At 50.2% G+C, this 22,056-nt stretch overlaps 2 protein-coding genes across 4 annotated transcripts in view; one reads left to right on the forward strand and one right to left on the reverse strand.

Annotated features, from left to right (window-relative positions):
- The window catches only part of STX8 (syntaxin 8), a 103,816-nt gene extending 89,861 nt beyond the window's left edge, over positions 1-13,955 (forward strand). For both annotated transcript variants that reach the window (XM_075770415.1, XM_075770414.1), the window contains exon 8: positions 12,875-13,955. In XM_075770415.1, the coding sequence (XP_075626530.1) occupies positions 12,875-12,942 (68 nt within the window). In that variant the 3' untranslated portion in view covers positions 12,943-13,955. The remainder of the gene's footprint in view (positions 1-12,874) is intronic.
- A 3,226-nt stretch (positions 13,956-17,181) lies between these two features.
- Positions 17,182-22,056, reverse strand: part of NTN1 (netrin 1) — a 107,814-nt gene continuing 102,939 nt past the window's right edge. For both annotated transcript variants that reach the window (XM_075770985.1, XM_075770984.1), the window contains one exon: positions 17,182-21,141. In XM_075770985.1, the coding sequence (XP_075627100.1) occupies positions 20,813-21,141 (329 nt within the window). In that variant the 3' untranslated portion in view covers positions 17,182-20,812. The remainder of the gene's footprint in view (positions 21,142-22,056) is intronic.

The raw sequence follows: 22,056 nt of genomic DNA on the forward strand, positions 1-22,056 counted from the left end.
CCAGATCTTGCTGTTGGGGTACTGGATTCACCCCTATCAAATTCATGGAATGAGTCAACCAAGTCTAAGTGCCGTTTCCTCATGCAGACCCTCCTGTTTGAGCCCCGCTGCAGGTGGGGAAGGGCTTAGTGAAGTGTGATGGACTTATCCACGAAAGAGAAGCTGATGCTAAGCAAAGCCTATTGCTGTGTCCCACGGAGCAGAGAGCTTACCATCCGTGTGACAGCAGTGGGCAGGCAATGAGACCAAGCACCATCAAAAACTAGTTTGCCAACAGACAAAGTTAGGTTCACTTCCCCCTGGGACTTATAAGTAGAAAACTAAGCATGTCCCACCTTAATTAGGCTTGTGTTCAAGTCAAAGCTACAGCGTGCAGTTCATTGGATGTACGGAGCATTGGCGGGTGGCTGCTGAGCCGATTGTAGTTTGTGGAGTGACGGGAGGGCGATTGCTGTAACGGAGTTGTGGTGTGACCTGCGGATTTGTTCAGTGAGCTCAGATTTCCCAGCAGACTCCCTTGATGTGGAAAAAAGTAATTGTGCCAGGGCCGACACCGCTCAGGAGCCACTTGGTCACCTTGTCCAGCCAAACCTCCTAACGGACAGACAGATCCATACTCAGGAAACCCTTGGGTTGGGTTTGGAGCCTGCGTTGGGGCTCTGAATTACGTCCCTTCTGGCTCTTGACTACATGAAGACTTTGATGTTTAAGGCTGAGGAAGGCTGGTTGCATCCTGCACTTAGCTGGTCTTAGCTCCTGATTGCACAACCGCTTTTATTGGAGAAGCTCCTCGACTCAGTCAAGAACATTAATGATAAAATTGTGGTTTATGTGGTAGCCTCCTCATCGTGTACCTGAAATTACCTCTTTGAGCTATTCTCCAAGGTCTGTAGCAGATGGAGAGAGACAATGAGCGAGGCAGTCGGGAGAACAGTTCAGACTTTTAAGTCCACGTAGAATGGAAAAACAAAAGGAGTATTAGATGCGTGTAACCAGTTCAGACATAGTGTGTAATTAATCTTCATCTGTGGCTTTTAAAATCAGTGGCAGCCAGAGCATCCCAGATTTGAAACCTATGTTCATTCAGATGTAATGGATGTATAGACAATTTTTTCTGAACTTCACCCCACCAAGCATCGTCTTCCAGGTAGGTTTATGCCAAGTGACTTGACTGGAGCAGCGCCGCACCGCGCGGCTCTAACCATCACAACTGCCCTGTTTTACAGGGTCATCCCAGTAGTTTCACGTTTAAAGTTACCAGTCATTTAATTCCCGACTGTTTTGTACCCATTTTCAATTTTGAAAACGAAGTAAAAAAATCCATGCTGGTTTTGAGCTGGAGTTTCTCATACTTAAGTCTGTGTAAAGATGATTTATGGTGCTAGTAGGGGCTCCACTGGAAATGCAAGATCTATTATGGGGTGGATTGAACAGCCCATGCTGAAATGTTTATTGCCGTCTTCAAAATAGAATACATCAGGGTTGATGGTGCCTGTCCAGGAAAGAGAGAGAGTGGAGTGGAGTGGGGCTAGTGGGGTATTTTTAGTATTCCAATAAAAGGCAAGGCTTTTAAAGGAAATCACTTATTGCCATTTTGCAATCAAGAATGCAGGAGTGTTCCAGGGACTGCAAGAAATATGCTTCAAGAATGTCGGAGCCATAAGGAACTAATCATTAAATATTCTCTCATTTCCACCCCCGTTTCTTGCTCTGAGGAAGCCATTTAGAAGCTTTGCAATTTGTATGTAAATCTCAACCCTCCTGACCACGCGGTCAAGTATCCAAGTGACTTAGGAGCCAGCATCCCATTTTCAGAAGTTCTTACAATTCCTGTGCAAGCAGGGCACTTTTTTAAATAGAAGACACATGGACCAGACTTCAAGAACACTTAATCTGACCTTAAATGACTTGGTATGAACACTATATGATTTTTTTTTTTTTTCTGCTATAACTTCTTTTCCTTGATCAATGTCTTGCTAGTAAAGTTCCTCTTGCAGGTTCAGATAGACCAATAAAACTGCAGTTTTGTTGCTGCAGCTTATTCCACTCATTTGACTGAGCTGTGATTATTTTTATTTCTTTTTTTTTTTTCACATATAACTTCAGTCGTTGATCCTTTAAACATTTCGGAAGCGTTCTGGCACTGCAATATATCCATCTAACTAGGGAGTGAGTAATCCCAGCATTTGTTCGAGAGAAAAACAAAGGAAGAGGCAAAAGATAATACTTTCTCAAGTGATTTAAGAGCCTAACGGGACAATTTACTGCTGCATCTAAGCAGAGCTAGTGGTTACCTGCTCCCTCTCCCCATGTTCCCATCTTTTTCCTCGTGCTGGGACCGGTGTCCTGGTGAGGCAGTTCAGGGAGCTATAATGGTAGAAAACTGACCCTACCAAAAACAAAGACCGGGGCGTCGGGCTGATGGCAGATGGACGCGGGCAGATGTCCCCTTCGGCGCCAGGCCAGCAGAGCTGTCCTTTCATTTTATTCTATTTTTTTCTCCCATTTGTTTTTTTTTACTGGAGAAAGTAGTGGAGGAACAACAGTCTCCTGCTGAGATCATCTGTCGTGTCTTCTGCCTTTTCCCTGCTTGCTGCAGGTACCGGCTCCGGGGTACGCTGCTGCCTGGCAGCGCCTTGCTTTCAGGAAAACCCGTTTGCGTTTGGCAGCTGGGCTGCAGCTTCTGCATCCCTCGCTGGAGCAGGGGCTGGCAGGTGGAGCTGAGCTGGAGAAGGTGTGTGGATGTACGGGTGTGAGGAGGAACGCATCGCGGCACTGCGGGAGGCAGCGAACGCCGCGTCGCTGGGATTTTAACTCACCTTGGCCCCAGGTTGGTGCCTCTCCTTGCAGCCAACGCTGCGTCTGGCTGGTGAACCTTCAATGTTTCTAATGCGACAAGAAGTCTCTTCACTGACCTATGCCCTGTGCCGCTGAAGGACCACCTGATGGAAGGTGACCTCTGGATTTTCTTAGATCACTGCCTTCTGGCAGGGAAAGCTTCACCAGGCTCTCGTTCACACCCTTTAGCTCCCGGCTGTTCTCTCCACCACGGTTCATCGAGCTGTGGTCCATGCCAAAACCTTCTTCTGTTCTTCCTTGCTCATGGACCTCAGCGGCACGGGGAGGAGAACTTCTGGTAAGCCTAGAGATGGGGATGTCCCAGTTAAACCTGCGCTTTCTCACCCTTTCCTCCTGATTTTTGCTGAGCTCGTGCCAGAATGAAAGGGTTCAGGTGGTACCTGTGGCTCGGTTGGGCTCACTTGGGTGAACCTCATCCAAGACAGGGATTTGTAAAACCTTTGTGATCCTGTTTGGGCTTGTTTTGTTTCCTTTCTTCTGGAGAAGCTTCAGTGCTTCACATTGAGGTTTTTGAAACTTTCACAAGTCCCGTTCCAAGTTGTAACACAGTTGTTCAGAAATGCAGCATGTTGCTTGACTGATCTTGTTTCTTGGTGTTGCTTATGTAAGGGAAATGATGCTAGAGAGTTTGGAGAAGGGAAGATTGGAAAGTGTGCGTGCTTATTTAATAATAAAAAAAAAAAGGAAGAAAAATAAGCCACATGCAAAAAAATCCAGTAACCATGTCTGCCGATGACCTTTGGGGTTGGAAATAGTTTGATAATAAGCAGTGTGGGGACGAGCAAGGAAAGTCTGTGAAGTCACTGTAGCGAGAATAAAAGGGAAAAAACATGAGAATGTTTCCAGTTCCTGGCTTGCTGGGAGCTGGGTGATCTCCTGCACAGCGCCTGGTGCTGCACAGCACACCCATCAGAAAAAGGCATCAGGCAGAGATGTGTAGAGGTTGCCAGGTTTGAGTCAAAGTAAAAGAGAAGGTGTGCGGGAAAGCACCAAAAGTGACTCTCAGGGAGAGCTGAGGTCTTAAATTGCCAATTTTGGCTGGGTGTGGGTGCAAGATCCTGCATGGACTTACCCGAAAAGACAGCTTGTGCTCCAGAGAGGCTCTCTTTCAGCCTGCCCTTAGCATCGTTAACAAAGCGGGAGAGAAGTTGGTGCGGAGTTAATAGTGCTTGTTAAATACATCTGATCTTCTCTTCGGTACAGCAGCGAGTAGAAAGGGTCCAGATAATGTTGGGGGGGTTTTGGGTAGGAAGTAACTTGGGAAAGCCGTTGCCTCTTACGTCTGCTCTTGGTGCAACGCTGAGTCCAGTAAATGGTTTGGTTATTGAGCATTTTTGCAGAAAGGTATTATTGAGGTATGTGTATAAATTGCTTTAAAGCTCTTTGGTTCAGTAGCTCTGTCTCAGAGGTACATCAAACCATTTCTCCTAGGCTGTCCTCTCCGAACTACCTTCTGCTATTTAAAGTAGATACAAATTTAGCTCAAAGTGTTCCCTTTCCCTCAGACTTCTCTGAAAGTTAAAGCTTGTGACAGTTCTTGCTGTGCTCTTGACTTGTCTTCAAATCCAAACAAATGTATTGCCTGTCTCTGAGCTTCATTTCTGGTGGCTCAGAAGGTAAAACGTACTTAGATTTCTTAATTTCCTTACGAAACCTTCCTGTCTTCCAACTGTCCTTCCTCTAGTCCGATCCCCAGGTCAACGCAAGAGTTTAATGAATTGTAGACTTACCTAATGAAGGTAGACTTACAGACCTACAGTCAAATCTATATTTATGCGGCGTCTTGAACTGCTGGATTGAAACCTTCTAACCACTGCCAAAGGTAGGCGATTACCTTCACGCAGACCAGCTAAGCGTCGGAGAAGTTGAAACGTGAGCAGCGGTTGAAGGCTGCGGACCGAGTTCAGTTGAGCTATTGCGGTTCACGCGAGGTTGGGTTTGTGCAGCGTGTGTCGCTTTTTGAGAGAATATGGGGTTCTTTGCAGTTGTGCTTGGAGGTAGTTCAATATACTATCCGGTGTGCATTTATCATTTGAAAAATAGATTAAAAAAGAAGCCATTTGAGGTATAACAATAATGGATTAAGAGAAACACTTATCTCACTTCCTTTCGGAGGGCTGCGCGTGTGGCTGGGGACCCAAACGCTTGGGATTATTCGATCGCTGAAGCAATAAACATTTTGGATGTAAACTCACTCCATGCTGCTTCTGGGACCGAGTCTGACATTTATTTTCCGATAGCGGTGGGTTTCATCTTGCTGTTATTTAGCTACATTTGGTTTGCCAACAAGTCTCGCTGTCAGTAATAAAAGGTATCTTCCTGCCCTGACGAAAGGCTTGTATTAACAACAAACTTGTATTAACAACAAAGCGTAGCTCCAACCCAGCGTGACAAAAAAAACCCACAAAAATGCAATTTTTTAATATGTGAAATAATGTTAACTGAGAAGTAAATGTGTATGAGCAAAGTCTATACCTTTGACTCAGATAACTCATTTCTTCGGGTTAACCTGGCATTGCATGAATAGCTCCAAATGTGGAATAACTCATAAAATAAGACTTTTTTCATCTTACATAGGAATGACCTAGGTTTTTCTTTCTTCCAAATAAGGAATTAATAATGCCATAGTTGTTGTTTCCAAAGAGCTCAGCTTTTTTGAGAAGTGTCTCTTTTTTTTTTTTCCCTCTCCTCTAGACCCAATGAAACACATGGGCGTTTGGAGCCTTTAATAACTATTCGCAGAGCCTGTTCTTGATTTCTCTGAGAATTGCCAATGATTTTGATGTCAGAGTTGAGAGGTACAATTGTAGTGTTAAATTTCTCAAGTCAGACCGGTTGAAAAGGAAGGTCAAAAGCAATAACGTCCAGGTTCCTCTGGGCGGGCGGGGGCGTAGGATAATGTGCGATCGCAGCGTTTTACACAGACGTATCGCCCAAGAAAAAGTTTGGCTGTCACAAAACTAATAAAGAACAAGCCTCCAGAGAGATGGTTTCAATGATGCAGGTGTAGGAATCGGGGAGTGTATTTACATACAAGCCAGCTTAATAGCGTGGGATTTATGCTAAAGTGGTTCTTAATGCAATACAAATTGAATACTCCGTCTCGCTCGAAACGAGGAAAATGTTAGAAGGAAAGGGGGTTTTTTTTAATAGCTTTTGGGGGAGAAAGTGTTTGGCTTTTTTTAGGGAACGTAAAGGACAGCAAGATGGATTTCTTCGGGTGCTTGCCATGTTAAACTAGTGCTTTAGGTATGTGCCTCGGATTCGGAGCCAGCCTTCCGAGTTGGTTCTGGGTTGCCTTGAAAATCAGGGGGTTGAACAGATTTGGGCAGGGTTTCTGCCACATAGCTGGCAACACGGACTTAACGTTAGCTTACTGAAAAAGCAGATAAAGTTTGGGTTTTGTTTTGGAACTGTGACATTAAAAAGAAGTCCTCGAAGAAAGCAGCCATGACTCTACAGCCTCTTGTTGAAACTCCCATCTTTTCCCTGCTTCTCTCCTACCCTATAAAACAACTATTATGTGTTTATAAGTTAGCGCTCCATGTCACTTATAAAAGAAGACTTATTCATAAACTTCTGGATAAACAGTTCTTTGGGAATATAACTTTCTTGGCATAAAACAAGCCGCTTTTTCCAGATAATGTAATGCTATACCAAGCTTTTTAAAGTCATAGCATGCTATTTATTATTATTTTATAATCTATAAAAGACACCAGTGCTGAACTTTGATCGTTATTGAGAATGACACCATACCCAAATCAGCAGAAAAGACAGGGAGAACCCCAAGCAAAACTCCTGTTCCCAGAAACAGTTGCCGACAAGGTGTTGAGGGATGCTCGGGGCTCGTGGCAGGGCTGCTTTCCCTGCGCCTCCTCTCTGCAGGCAGCCAGCGACGGGGCAGATCGCAAATAGGCACGTCGCATTTTTTTGGGTGGGATTTGCCAGCTGCAAGTTAGAAATTCTTGAAACGGACTTGGATGTAACATTTCAGTTTTTGAAGTTGGGGCAGATGATTTGGGTGCACACACACATGCCTTAGAATTATTTAATTTTTTTTCAATGGGCTGAAATCAGTATTTACTTCACCATCCAGAAAGCAGCAAGCAGCCAACACGTGGTTGTGTTTGCTTTCTGAATATGCTCAATATTCAGACAGAGTACCGAGCCTACAAAACCATACGTCTCACCCAAAGAATGGCCGCTTCCCAAATCTCCAGGTTTCCAGCTGACGCGGATTTGGGGATGACAGATGGGGATCACATCGGTCAAGTCCGTGTCCAGAAGACCTTTGAGGGGGACTGCCCTGCTGCCGGAACAGTCTGGTTCAAACCCGAAAGAGAAACCGTGGCTGTGCACCCCCATGAAAGGGAGACATCACCCCTTAGCATATGCTCGTATTTACTTATCCTATTTATAAGGACCATCCAATATTCTGTGCGCTAATTATAGCAGTGGGGGCTGGAAGAGATTTCCTTGCTCATTGAGTCCAGATCTCAGCTATCGCAGGCAAATTCCCTTTGCACTTGCTTTCCCAAACCCTCCTAGCAGGCTTTGCAAGCGTTCAGGATGTTCTGCCTAGCGACTGGATATTTCCAGTGGCAGCCCAAGCTGGGCTGATGCTCAGCGAGAGAGCAGTGGGTGAGTATCTTGATGTGGATACCTTGGGTCCATTACTGATGGGTTTAGGGTTGACCACGGAGTAGTCGAGTGGACCCAGAGTTCAACTGGAAGACGCCTCCAAGGCAGAAGGGCAGATCAGTGTCACCACTGGAGATCTTCGCCGTGACCTGTGAAGCCCTGGGTGCATCAGCTCCTTTCACATCCCTGCCTTCAGCTGGTGTGAGGGTAGGCGTTGCTCTTGAATTTCAAGGTGGTGGCTGGAGCCTGGTGGTGATGACCTACCTGCTGCACTAACCAGGGGTGCTGGGCAGCCGTCCAAAGCAACGTCAAGTGCCTTCTCCTGGTGCGTAGGAATGCCTGGCTGCCAGAGGGCTGAAAGAGAGGAGCTGAAGCGTTGCTGACATTCCTCGTGCCGTTGAACAAGGGTCTCCTCGGTCCCTGGAACGTACCTTGCCAGTGGGCGTTTGCGAAAATGAAACCAGGGTCTTGTTCCTGGAGCAGGGGATGCCAAGGAGGAAGGTGCAACTGTCTGCCCAGCATGAAGTTGTAAGGCGAGACACCTTGGAGAAACCCGCGTGCTCTAATTGATAACACATTAAATCTCAATGGCCAGCACTCCGTGGCCACGGAGCAATTTTAATGGTAAATCAATAGTCTGATAGAAGCAGACCAGAAATCTTTTGACACTTACTCAAGAGGGACTTGTCAAAACACGATGTATTTATGACCGAGTTCCTGCCTGCCTGTTCAAAGGCACTTGAACCCTTGCCAGATCCTAAACACGCTCAGATTCCCAGGAGTTATATTCAGCACAATAAGTGGATATTTCGCAGTAAATATTGCCTTGTCAGAAAGCTGGCATAAGCACCCAGTTGACAAGCAACAATTGGCCGCTTTGTATGGGTGCTGCGAGGGCTCGTCTCTATCGGCGGCACCGCTCGTGAGCAGAAACTTCTGCCAGGCTCCAGCCGTCGTTAGTGTTAGGAATTAAGAATGCGCTAAAGAAAACTGCGGATCGTTGAGTCTCAGCTGCCTCCATCTGAACAGTCAGCAGAAGGAATTGGAAAGTCTCGATGATTAATCACAAACACAAAAGCCGGCTGCTGGCTGACAGTAGGTATCCGCTTTTCTCCGAGGAAACCAATTCATCAGCGTTATTTGTGATTCATAACAGTTATTTGAGGCAAATAGGCTTATTTAGTCCACGGCACCCTGCGCTTGCGTGAAGTTACAAACCAGAAATGTTAATTATTCTCCATCCTCCTGGAGCTCCGCGGCACGTCCAGGATTTTGGCAGCGCGGTGTAGGCTGTAACGCTCGTGCAGTGAGTTGCTCGTGTACCGCTCGTGGGCTCCGTACCGAGAGGAGAGGGATGCTCTCGGGGGCAGGGATGCGCTGCGTCCCGGGTTCGCGTGGTGCTCGGCGTGGTGCGGCTCCGGGCCACGTCTGGGGTGTCTGCGATGGGAAAACACCAAGGGCTGGGATGAAGAGAAGGAAATGAAATGGTGTGTTGGAGTTGTTATCTGTGTGACTCGTGTTGTCATCGAGGACAGCTGGCAGTGCACCAGAGAGTGTGGGCTTCAAGCAGGGTCTTGTTTCTGATGAGAACTTACACCCTTGAGTTACACAGTCCCCACCAGGCAGGAGTAGTTACTATCTGGCTGAATAGGCGCAAATGAATAAGAGTCCTCAGCCATCACCTGTATTTCCACAGATCATTAACCCCTGGAAACTGAGGGGATAACGGGGGGTGGGGAATCATTTTCTAGATGCCCCAAAGCCCCTTTGGGCAGGTTCAGACCTGGAGGAATTATTTGCATTTCCATGTGAAGCCCAGCTGGGAAGTTGTTTGTGTAGGAGTAGATCGGGCGTGGTGGGAAGGGTGTCCCTGGCGAACCCCAAACCAGTGACCCTCAAAGCTGATAAATCCTGGGGAGGGGGAAATAGATTTGGGACCTGGAGAAGGGCTGCCCCAGGTGACCCCAGGGAGATGGGGTGCAGTGTGAACCCCGGTCCCCTGGTCTCATGGCGGGATGGATAGCAGGTGAGACAGACCTAGAGATAAGTTACATAAATTGTAACCTTCTCTTGCCATCTTACATCTGAAAATTTGATCTTAAATTTTTTATTTTTTTTTTAAGAAGGGTTTGCTATGTTTGGAGTGTTGAACCCCCTCGCTGCCCAGGGGCTGGGGGGTCGGGATCGGGGTGACACGCAGAGACAGAGCCGATCTTGGCAGTAAGATTAAAACCCGGCAAAGCAGTGTGAGTGCCGGTGCTCCCAGGAACGACGCGGACACCCCGCATCCCGCCGGCATCCCGTGCCCTGAAACTCCGCGTGAGCTGAGAACCTGCCCTCTGCATTTCTGCGCTGCTCCTCCGAGCAGGAACAGCAGCACCCCTCCAACTCTTTAGCAGATGGAGCTTCAAGAGCGTTGCACTTTCTCCAACCTGCCTTAATTAATTGCTCTCTAATTGCACATAGAGTTCTGCTTGCACTTCCCTCCTTTCCCCGAGAAATGCATTTCAAATGCGTATTCCTGTCACTGTTTTCTTTTGCACAGGAATCTTTTATTTTGCCTTCTCTGACTCCTGTTTACTTTGTTAGTGGCTTTGATTCCTGAACTTCTCTTTGAGGAGTTGTTGTCGAGGGGAATATTTATATTACATAGGACTTGAGCAAAAAAAGGCAAAGCAGGCAGGGAATCCAGAACGCATAATTACTGTCAGATCCTATCCGCAGTTTTTGTTAGGAAAGCATGTTGTGCTCTGTGAAACACCCAGGTTTAAAAGCTTCAGATCCTTCTAATCTGCTATTCTGTAGTGGGGGGGGTGGAATGTGCGTAACATCTGGTCTCTATCATGCAAGAGGTACTTTGAAATTTGTGTGCGATTGCCAATTTATGTTGTCCCATTCTTTTTGTGCGTATCGCATGGATCAGATAAGCCTTTAATACCGGCGGATTGCTGATTTATATTGCACCGACACGTGTCATTGCTGCTTCTCTGCCTCTCACGTGGGGAGTAAGTACTTGACCACTGCTTTTGGAAACAGAAAAGTGGCTCCAGGTTTTTAATACCAGTCTCTTTCCAGGAATAAAATGAAGTTTATTTCATTTTGATGTCCTGCTCTTGTTGCCCTGAACGTCCTCTTAGGTTTCCTGTTCATTCTGCTATTGCTCGTTAGCAATACTTTATTAGTCCCCCACCTTCCCTGTTCCTGCTGTGTAATAATTCTGGTTTTATGTGCCGTTTTTCTTGGGAGTTGTCAAAGAATAATTACGCCCCATTAACTCCATTTTGTATCATTACTAATTCACACCTATAGAGTATTTTCCAGGCAACTGATCTCGGTTGTCTCTTAATTGCTGAAGTCCATAAACTCTGTTACACTGAAACTGTGCTAAGGATTTGCACCCTCTAAAAGTTTTCCCTCCAGTGCGAAACATAACAGAGAATCTGAATGCGGCAGCTTTATCAGATCTTATTTCTTCCCGATTTAAGCAAATTACTTGCTTCTGGCTCTGTTGAAGACTGCAAAGAATTGCAAGACTGCAAAAGTATAGATTGTGTTCCAAATGGATTGATCCAACAGTTTGTGTTGCTGGACGATGCTGAGTGGTTGGCTGAGGTTGAAAACCGAACGATATCCCTCTCTCACCCGTTCCGGTGGGTCGGAGCAAGTAGCCTGTGTCCGAGATCCAGCTGGGTCTCCATGTTTCATGTGATCAATAAGCAGTTTCACCCAGGTCTAGCCTGAAGCTTAGTGTCCTCTAAACAAAATCACCCCAAATCATCCTGCCCCAGAGGATGTGGTGAGTATAAACCATTCAGCCAGAGCCCTTGTCCCTGCCTAGCCCAAGAGCTTGTCCCCGCTGCGGCTCCGACTCCTGCCGCAGTCCTTGGGCATCCCAGGGCAGCGTACGGAGCTTCTGCCTTCTCTGCTGTCAGCTGATTCTGCGAGGAAAAGGCTCAATATCTGAGCCCTGCTTCAGCCAGGGCAGTGAGGTGCTGCTCAAGCTCGCTTCAGATAACAAATGGTTTCAACCGAGCACGAAAGAAAAAAATACTGTTGGTGGCAACTCTTATTTCCCTGGAAAAAAATCCTGGACCCCTGGCAGAGAAACACTTTCTGCACAGAAAACATGACACTATTTACAAAAAGCAATGTCTAATATCCTTTTCCAGCTTGGAAAGAGGAGTTTATTTTAATACATCCTTTTTTAATTGCCATGAGCTGGACTTGTAAATATTGTAAGTGGTTGAGTAATAGTCATCTGTGAGCAGACCAAATGAAGGGACATTTTTTCCGCTCTTGGAGCCCTAACATATTCCCACAGCTCGGACAGGGGATAGCTTGGAGCAGATACTAAACCAAAACAAAAGCCTCCTAATTAAAAGATCGTTTAACCCCAGGGGATGCCTGTGTGCACGTGGTGCCAGTGCCCAAAGCGTGGTCCAGCCGCCGGGGCAGGGGCTTCACGTGTCGGGGCTGCTTAGGGAGGTGATGGGGTGGACCGCAGGGTTCCAGTCCAGGTTCCGTAAAACGTTTCTTCCTTCTCTCTGAGAAAGGGGAGAGAAAGGGGAGAGTTCTCCCTAAAGCAGGCAGGCGTCTGACAGCCGTGCCGCCTCATCGCTATCGTTCAGTCGAGAGAGAAAATCTGCTTTGCTGGTTTTCTGGATCACTCTTCAAATCGATCCGTAACTTAGCTTTTTTTTTAACACCATCCTTCTTCAGAGCAGCCTGGTGTGCTCGAACTAAAAAGTAGTCGTGAAGTTTTGTAAGATCATAGTAGTCATTAACTTCTGCATAGCAACCGGTACGGTTTCGGGGCAGGATGGAGCCCGCGTGCTGCATGGTTGGCAGAGCGCTGTTAGACTCTGTTTAACACCATATGATCTTCGTTTTCCCACCCAGGTGCACACACGAAAGCCCTGCTTTTGCTCTGCAACTAGTTTTGTCTGAAAGCAGGAGTAGTTTGTATTGGAGACAATTTCCTGATGCAATTTGGATTTCCTTCCGAATAATCCTTTGCCCCAGTGGGATGGTACAGAGGGATTCTAGAAAAGCTTAACTGGCCTTGCCATGAGTTAAACATATCCCTTAATCTCTGCAAGGCAGATGTTTAACCAGGAAGATACCCTGCAGGCACAGTGAAAGAAAAAAATTAATTTGAAGGGTCAGGAAGAGAAAGAACTGTTCTACCAACGTGGGGTTTGAGTCCACGTCTCTGTTCAGGCCACGGGCGTGCAGGGATCCGGTGAGGGGTATCTGCAGGGGGGAATCGGTCTCAGCTGGGAGGAGGAGCGGGACTCACAGGAAGAATTTAATTGCAAAAGACCAATTGTAAAAGATGAAGGCAGCAACCTTAACGTCGTTTCATCTTTTCCAGGAATGCTGGTGGTGATTGTGTTGCTGCTGATTGCGATTGCTGTGGTTGCTGTCTGGCCCACGCAGTAACGCGGATACGGGGCCCCGTCGGAGCTGCTGCTCGACAGCTGAGCGCGCAGGACGCCAGAGAAGAGACCGACTTTGTGCAAAGACCTTCTGTGTTGTAAATAAACTCAACAGTATTAGAACGAAGCTGTGTCCAACAGACATCCGTTCTTCCTTCGGTGCACAGCTGAAGAGCGCTGCGTGATTTGAAGGGTTCACACTTGGAAAGCGCTCTCTTCCCACCTTCATTCGCACCCGGGAGGCCGCAGCCGGCCGTACAATAGACGTGCTTCCCGGTGCAGCTGCGTCTGAGCACGCACGGGTGTCGGGGTGCTGCCTGCCCGGCCTGCCGCCGCTTCTGCCCTGCGGTCAGTTGTCCCCAGGGCTTTAAAATGCCGAAATTTGTTTGGTGTGGATTGGGAGCACGGCAGTGGCGCTTCTCCGCTTTCCGATACCTTCCTTCCGAATGAAAACGCTTAACGTTTTTCAAGGAATCGATGTTTTGGGGAATGACTGCGTCTGGATGTTGGCAGGATGGGAAGCGAGAGCACGTGCAGCCCTGCAAGGAGGCGCAGGACCCCCGTGAGCTGCACGGAAACGCTGGCGAGTGAGTCAGGCTGGGCCCTTGGGGAGAGTTATCGGTGTCGATCTCCACGGATAGAAATGGAAACAGCAGCGGGTGTCAAACCAGGTGCGTAAGAGTGGGAAGGCTTGTGCAAAAGCGCTCGTGAGGAAGGCGTGCTCTGCCGTGCTCTGCCGTGCTCTGCCGTGCTCTGCCAGGCTGACCGCGGGAGATGCGCTGCCGCTCGTGTGCTAATCTGGGCGATCGAGGTCTGCCTCTTTCTTTTATAACTTTTCACATGCTGTTAAAACTGAGAGGAAGGATTACCTATTTAAAAGCTAATGAAAAAGAAGTATTGAATGTTTGCTTCTGGCCAAGAAAATAATTATTTTGTTACACATGCCAGTTTGATTTCAGAATTGATAGAACAAGCAATAAATATTGAATAAAAGCTGATCCATTTATATTCAAGTTATCTGCCTGGGTTTTTATTGTTTCCTACCATCTCGTGTTTCGCATGAGTGATTTCCCCCCCGTTTCCAGTTCCTAACAGCTGATTTGGAGAAGGAAAAAGCCATTCCTGTCAGACTTAACCATGACATACGTTTCCTGGCGGATCCGTAAGACTTGCCAGCCCTGGGCTGGTCCTCACCTGCAGTGGTGGAGTATCTGCTTTCACAGCTCTTCACGCTTGTTTCCCTCTCCCTGCCTTCCACCCACACAGCCGGGGTGGTCGGGGAGGTGGGAAACCAGGGTGTCCTGGTGCTGCATCCCCTCTTGAGTGACATGAAGCCATTTTGCTCCTCTGGACTCAGTTTCCCCATCTATCCATCGGGACTTGGGCACTGGCCCCTTGGTTGAGTGCTTGGCAATTGCTCCTCTCCGTGCACCCTGCAAGTGTTGGCTGGAGGCTCTTGGAGCTTCGACCCAGTTGCTCCAAGATCTGAGGTGGGAACAACAGAGCAGACTGTGACGGGAGAAGATGGGTTTTCAGGAAACAGGGAGCAGTTGAGTACCCCACGGAATACGTACCTGTCCTCGATGGGTAGGAACCGTACCCTGGAGCTGAGGAGCAGCGTTGCCCTGGCTGCGTGCTCCTGGGAAGGGCACAGGGTGGGTGGAGAGAGGTGCTTGGTGGAGAACCCATCTCCTGATGCTCAGCACCGAAGGTCAGAACTGGAGGAGAGACCAGCTTCTCTGGAGGGATTCCACATCTTGGGGTGAGGCGGGCTGTGCTTTGCTGGCTTCAGCATCCTGTCTGGTCTGTACCAAAGGTGGGAAATCCAGGCTTGGGCTTTGTGGTGGGTAACTAGGTACCATCTTCTGCCGGTGAAGGACACAAAATGATGCCCATGGCTGGGATGGAGTTGAGTCTTCCACACACCTCTGTGTGCTTTGCTGGAGAAAATCCCTGAAGCCTTTTAAAGTCCAATCCAGAAATCCAGACTCTGCCTGCTTGCTTGCTCTTCCTTGGAGAGATGCTTCATCTTGCAGCCTTCAAAGCAGGGGAGGGGGGAAAAAATGAGACTTTTATGTTCTCGTGGTTTTCAAGAGGACACAACAGGTTTTTGATTAGTTTATTGCTTGATCTCAGATTAGAAATGGAGCTTTAAGCAAGGCTGCTCCAGCTAGAAACAAGTAAAGGGGGGCTTTGGAGATGTGTTCAAAACTTGGACTTTCCTGCAGTTCATGTGTGGAGGGACCAACACTGGAAACTCGCCTGGAGGTGTTTGTGCTGAGCGGCCTGTGCCCGAGCCCTGCAGCGGGAATTCCCTGATGGCTCCGGTGTGTCCCCATGGACCTTCGGTGACAGCAGGAGAACAGTGTGTGGTTCATTGGGATGAGACGACGGGCTTGGGTTTCTAATTAAAGCTGTCATTTACGGAGGGAATTAAGGTTCTGTTTGAATTCCTAGGACGTGCAGGATGGATGCGTAATTCATCCTGATCAACGTGATGTAGTGACTTTGTTCTGGTAGAGGCTGTAAAAAGATGGTTTCGGACCTGTCGGGTCCTCCAACACATTGTTTCTGTTAGTGCCCGGGAAAGGCAGAAGCACGAGGCTTTGCTCTGCTGAAATGTCTCACAAAGGGGTTCCCGGACTTGCCCTTTAGGTACCATTTCACGTGCCATGTGGGTGAGGAGTTTTATTGAAGTGGATATGGCAGCGTTCTGCTGTGTGTGGAAAGCTTTTCTGTCTCCCTGCCCCACCAAAGGAAAAGGAAGGTTAAAATACTAGAGCTGCCAGTTGTTGGCGATGAGCAAGCGGGGCTGGAGAGCCCAGCTTGCCGTGGCACGGAGTGGTTCTGCCGTGCCGCTGGCTGCTCCGATCCCAGGCACAGGGCGAGGGATGCTCAAGCTGCCAGTCGAACCTGCACCCTGGGGCTGCTGGAGGCACGTACCTGCGGTGGCTTCTCCAGGCAAAGGTCTTTGCTGTTCCCAACACCTGCCCGGAGAGACGTCCCAGGCTTCGTCGTCCCTTGCATCTCCTTCATTTCTCTCTCGGAGGACGTGCTCAGGAGTTGAGCTGTTTCAAGCTGTTGTTTCATTAACAATACAAGTGCTGGGGGAAGGTCTGGTATGTGTTTGAGGCACGCACGTGTCCAGGTGCCCTTGATAAGAAGTCCCTAGCTCCTACGTGAGGATAAAGATGATCTCAAAAGGCTGCCGGGCATTTTCTCACCCCCTTATTTCTGGAGGTTGGGTGCTGAGCTCGGCACAGCGGATGGCTGCTGTCCCGCACCGCTGAGAGCAAACACCCCGGGTCCGGCCCGCGGTGGGAAGAGGCTCTTTCTCCTCTTTTCAGAGCTGCCGTGTCTTTGGACAGCCGGCCGCCTGCCAGGAGGACGCAGAGCCAGAGTGACCTGGGAAACCCATTTGCTTCTCTGCGACAGCCCTGGAGCAGAGGTGGTGGCACTGGTGACCCATTTGTCTCCGCAATAAAGATCTGAGATTTCTGACCTCTGGGATGTTTTGGAATTCATAAATTACCAGAGACACTAAGGGTGTGGGTCGCGTGGGCTGACCCCTCGGCACTTTGTAGGACCTTTTGCCTGTATTTTTCTCTCTGGAAGTGTTTTGCTGCCTCAGTTCCCCCCGGCCCCCCCCGCCTTTCTAGCTCGTCTGTACCACCAGCCCTTGCGTCTCCACGCATGGTCAGTGTCTGGCAGGACCGATGCCCCATGGAGATGGGTGATGCAGCCTGGACCCCCCGCAGTGAGTGGTGCGGATGGGGCCGAAAAGGGATGGCGCTGGGAAGCAGCCTGGGGATGGGGATGGTAAATGGGTCGGGCGCATGGCCGGGGGGTTGGCAGGTCCCCCGCCCTCAGGCTCTGGCTGTCCCCCATCCCCACGCCTGTCTACCCGCTCTCTGCAGCGTCCCGCAGGTCTCGGCGTACCCGGCTCTGTCCCACCACAGGGCACAGTCTGTGGCAGCGGAGGAAGGATGGGGAGCCCAGCGGGATGTACCCCACTCCTCACAGCGGGCCCGGAGCCCGGCGGGGACCCCCCGTCCCAGCCGTCAGCCCGCGGTGACCCCGCTGTCCCCAAGGGCGCTGGGGGGACACGCGGCTGGGACCGACGGAGGAGAATAGCTGTGGGCCACCTCGGAGCCTGCCCGGGGCACGAGGCAGAGGGGACACCCTCACCTCCCTGCCCAGGTCCCCGTCCCCCGGGGTGGGAGGAAGCAGAGATCCCTGGAGATTTTTACAGTTTACAAGAGTTTATTCGACTTGTTTCTGACTTTAGTTCTACCGAGTGGGTGCTGAACAGTTACAAGCTCCTTCGGGTTCAATTACAGCCAATCTAACGAAACAAACAAACAAAGAGGAAATAAAAAAAAAAAGAAACGACTTGGAAAAACAATAAGAAAATCCACAACTTTTTCACGTGTCATTAAATATATTCATATATAATAACCATAATATATTAGTATGCATTGTAAAGAAACATCGCCCAAAGCAGTATGCAATGGTCATAACTAAACAACATTTACAGTTCAAGATATTAACAGAAATAATCAAAAAAAAAAAAAACCCAACCAAAAAACCAACCCCAAAACGAACACAGGTTTTGTGAGGGGAGAGGAGGTGGGTGTGCGGGGAGAGGGCACGGACACGACGAAACGAACAGAAACGAGACGAAACGACGTTTGCCGGGTGCTACCGTCGAGTGATGATTGTTTTGGCATTTCAGCTGCTCTCCAAAGCCGCGCTGAAGGCACAACAGCCTCTTCCCCGGCCACCCCCTCTGCCCCCCCCCCCCGGTCCTGCCCCGGGGCAATGGGGGGTGCTGGGGCTCCTCGCTGGCTGCCATGCGGTGGGTACCCCAACAGAGCTGCCCCCCGCCGCAGGGGTTGATGTTTAAGGGTGACACCTTGTCCCTGTTTGGGTGACCAGGCAGAGGTGTCCCCCCTGCCCGGAGATGTCCTGGAGCAGGGGTGACTGCAGGGAAGAGCTGCATCCCCCAGCACCCCGAAAACAGGGCTGCGCTGCCCTTCCCCAGCGGGGGAGGGCTGTGTACCAGTTATACCAGCAGCTCCTGCAGGTTGAGGTTACTGGGAGCGTGTGAGGAGCACTGGGGCACCGTGGACGGAGTGAAGGGGCTTCTCTGGTCCGGGCGGAAAGCGCAAAACTCCAACAGGGATCACGGGACGGGGTCCTGGTGGGACAGGGACGGGGGACGTTGTTTCTGCGGGTCGCTCTGGCTGCGGTGGGCTCCGAGTTGTTTCACATCTTGTGCAAACTCTGTTTCCTTCTGATTTCCCGGGTTGTGTCAGTGCCTGGAGGGGTCCGGCCATGGGACGAGGTGGGTGGTGGTTCTTCTGCAGCCTCCCACACCGGTGGGATCAGGGAAGGGGGTGGGGCTCATCCCAGGGTGGGTTTGGGGGGTGTCAAGGCGGTGCGGGGGAGGACGGCTGCACTTGCAAGGTTGGAAAATGGGAGTGAGCGTTGGGTGTCCGGGTGTGCTCCGTGGGCAGTCCCCAGGTCCCCACATCCCCTGGCCTTGCCTTCCTGCTCTCCATGTGAGCCGGCTTTGGGTTGGATCTGCTTTCTTTTAGGCCATTTGAAGGTCTCCTGCGGCTCAAGGGCATCCCGGCTAACCGAGGACAAGCTGTCTCCAGCCGGTGCAGGGTGTCCCTGCCATCCGTTGGTGCTAGCTGCAGGAGAGCATCCAAGCCCCGCTTTGGGGTTTTAAGCCTCCATTTAGACACCTGAGGTCAGATTTTTATCCTTCAAAACTTCGTGGCTTGGGTTCCCTTGACAAGAAAACTGTTGGCTCTCCTTGAGCTCTGAAGCAAAGATAAACGAGTCTGCTCTGGGTAAGGGGAGAAAACACGGACTTGAGGGGGGGGTTGCTTGATGCCCAGGGTGGGATTTCTCTCCTAATACCCAAATTACTTTCAGAGGGGCCTTGCGGTGGCGGGGAGGCTCAGCAGAGCTCGCTCCCTCTGGGTGCTGTCTCCAGCAGCCCGGCACTGGCTGGTGCTTCCCTGGGAGCCCTCTGCTTTACACCTATTTACATGGCTGCCTTGCTTTATGGTGGTTTATGTCATTATATAAATATTGTCAATTGCTATAAAACAAGGCAAAACCACTGGAAAATGTCATAAAATAGATGTTTCCAAGTTTCCTAAAAGGAAAAATATCAGGGAGGTTTTACTTTTCGTAGCGACTAATGTTTGCTTCTCCTCCAGGTACCCGTCCTGCCCTCCCTGCCTTTCCGCCCTGCCTATTGCCTGTCTCCATCATTTAGGTGAACTCAGATATCCCCGTTCCTCGTGTAGCACAGGAACAGCCTGGCACGGGGACGCAATGTCTGGGTGACAAACAATGCAACACAGTCCTGCCTGTAGAGTGCTCTGGGGAAAGATCTCATCTCATCCCATCTCATGGGGTGTGAAATGGAGGTGAGGCAGCCGCCACCTTGCTTAGTGCATCATCAGTGATTAGAGATTGGGAAATTTAGATTTGCTGTTTTTCACCCCCAGGAGAAGGAGGAGAGCAATTTATGGAGCTTCAGTTGGGTCACACCTTGCTCATCCAGTCCCTTCCCTTGGGGCAGGTCTCTGCCCTATGTTGGCTGTAACTTGGCCAAGCCATCCAGCCCTGTGCTGGCCCTGCTGCCCGACGGGAACAGTCCCTTGGCCCTCACTGTCCCACCTCCTTTGTGTTCCAAGGGGGCTGGCCACCTTACGCAGGGGTGCCGGGGACCTGCGCTCCAGGGAGCGAGGGCAGAGCTGGTGTGGGTTCGGGAGAGCTGGCTGAGTTTGGGAGTGAAACCAGTGGCCAGCCAGGACCTCGGTGTCATCTGCAGGGATTTTCTGTCATCTGAGATTCATCAGTCTCCTGACAGCAGCAGAGAGGACCAAGCCCATGAAGGAGGTGTCAGGGCTGGCCGTGGTGGAGACTTGGGAACTCCAATGGGCAAGATCTTCCAGGGCACCTATGGGAATTGGATGCCAACTTATTTTTTTGCAAAGTCTGGGTGTTTCCTTGGGGATCCTGGTTATTAACTCCTCGACTGTGAATTGGTGGCTGGGAGGGGGCCACGGCATCCCATGGGCTCACCCTCCTTCAGCATGGTGGGGGGGGCAGCACTCCTCAGGGGGTGGGGGCCGGGGCAAGGAGTCGCTCCTTATGCCCACGTGGAAGTCACCACTAACGTGGTCTCCTCTTTGCTGTGCCTAACCTGGGATCAGAGCATCGCCACGGCTGGAGACCTCATCCACTCCGAGGTACTGTACAGCGGGTGATCGTTACGGCTATCGGATACCAAAGAGTCTTCAAATAACCCAGTAGTCGATCCTCGGGTCTGTCCTCAGCAATAAGTCTCTGTTTAGTTTCCTCTACAATAACAGTCTTGTTCAACCTAAGCTGAGAATATGTATTTTGGGGGATGGGGAGTTAATTTCCAGCGTTGCTGTCGATTAGTTTCTTACAGGTTTGAGGTTCCCATGCCGTGCTTTGGAAGCAGCAGATGTTAGCAGCTGGAAGGCAGTTTGGTGTCTCTGATTTCTTCAGCCGACGGGGCAAAAAGAAGCTGGGGGGCACTGGGTGCCACACACCCGCACCCACACTCATTTTATATCCACGTGTACAATTTTTTGTTGTTGTTGTTGTGTTTTGTTTTGTTTTGTTTTCTCCCGGAATACAAGGTGCAAACCCGACAGCCCCACAGCCGTGATTGCCGTCCCTCCCGTCCCCCCCAGCCCGCCCCGACAGCGCGACGTTCCTCCCGCCGTCCCCATCGCCGGTCCCTGCCCGCCCCAGCTCTACACAAAGCATGCACAGTCAGTCTCTCCCTCTCGCGCGCTCCGTTGCCGTCTCCTCCTTTAGGCTTTCTTACACTTCCCCTTCTTCTCCCGCTGCTGGAACTTCCTGAGCCGCCGAGCCCACGTATCCCGCCACTGTATCACCAGGCTGGTTTTGTCCGCAATGATGCCGCTCTGGTCAGGAGAGTCCTCGTTGTTGCCCAGCAGCAAATACTTCTTCATGGGCTTGATTTTGGGGCACTTGCACGCTATGTCCTTGGAGTGAATCCACAGGGTTTGGTCTCCACGCCGTATCCGGTTGCTCCCTTGTTTGTAGACGGAGATGATGTTGACCGTGAACTTCCACCAGTCGGCATTTTTTTCCGCTTTCAGGATGTGGATCTGGACAGCTGGAAAAAAAAAAAAAAAAAAAAAAACAAACGAGGCAAGAGAGGAAAAGATGTTACAATTTGAACTGGTGAGAAGAAAATTCATTTCAAGCCTTACCTAAAAGGCTGTGTGAGGAAAAGGGATTGTGTCTCCTGAGCCCAGGATGGGGGACAGCAACCAAGGGTGGTGGTTGCTCAAAAACTACCTTCTGTCCCCAGGCCATCTGCCACAAGGAAGAGTAGCCAGACCTGGTGGCAGAGGGTCTCAGCAAAGGTACTGAGACTGCCAGAGGCTTGGGAGATGCTCTCTGCCCTCTGGGTCCCCAGTGAGCACGGGCATGGTTACCCATGGACCATGGGGGGCAGCAGGATGCCCAGGAGGGAGGGGAGGCTGGGAGCAGCTGTACGCCCCCAACCATGGCACTCCTTGTGCTAGGAGCCCTGGGAATGACACGGTGGTGGAGAGCAGGTTGCCTCATCCTCATATCTGGGTCCTAGGGAGGACCATCACCTCCTAGGACCTGGTTCTGAAGCAAGCACAGACGGAGCAGTTCCCCAGGGCTGTTGGTGTAGCAACATCTGCCCCAGCACCTGTGAACTCTTAAAGCGATCGAAAAAATCTTTTAAAAACTGGATTCATGTACACTGGACCTTGCCTTTTACCTTGAAGCAGCAAGCACAGAGAAAATTAACAAATCCATGGACAGCTTGTGCCTGCAGCCCCGGGTGGTGGCCGAGCACGGGGCAGAGGCTCTGTGCACAAGGCGTGTGCTGCAGCGGGCAGGGAGGTGCCTGTCTCCATCGTCAGTGCCAAAGCCCCAGGCTGCACCGCAGGACCTGGGATGAGCTTTCTGAGCAGCGTGTGCTTCAGCCAGAGGATGGGTTTCTGCATGGGCCTCCAGCCCCTCTGCTCTCCTGTCCTCGCTGGATGGGCAA

This window comes from Balearica regulorum, chromosome 18 (assembly GCF_011004875.1).
Source record: "Balearica regulorum gibbericeps isolate bBalReg1 chromosome 18, bBalReg1.pri, whole genome shotgun sequence".
Taxonomy (NCBI): Eukaryota; Metazoa; Chordata; class Aves; order Gruiformes; family Gruidae; genus Balearica; species Balearica regulorum.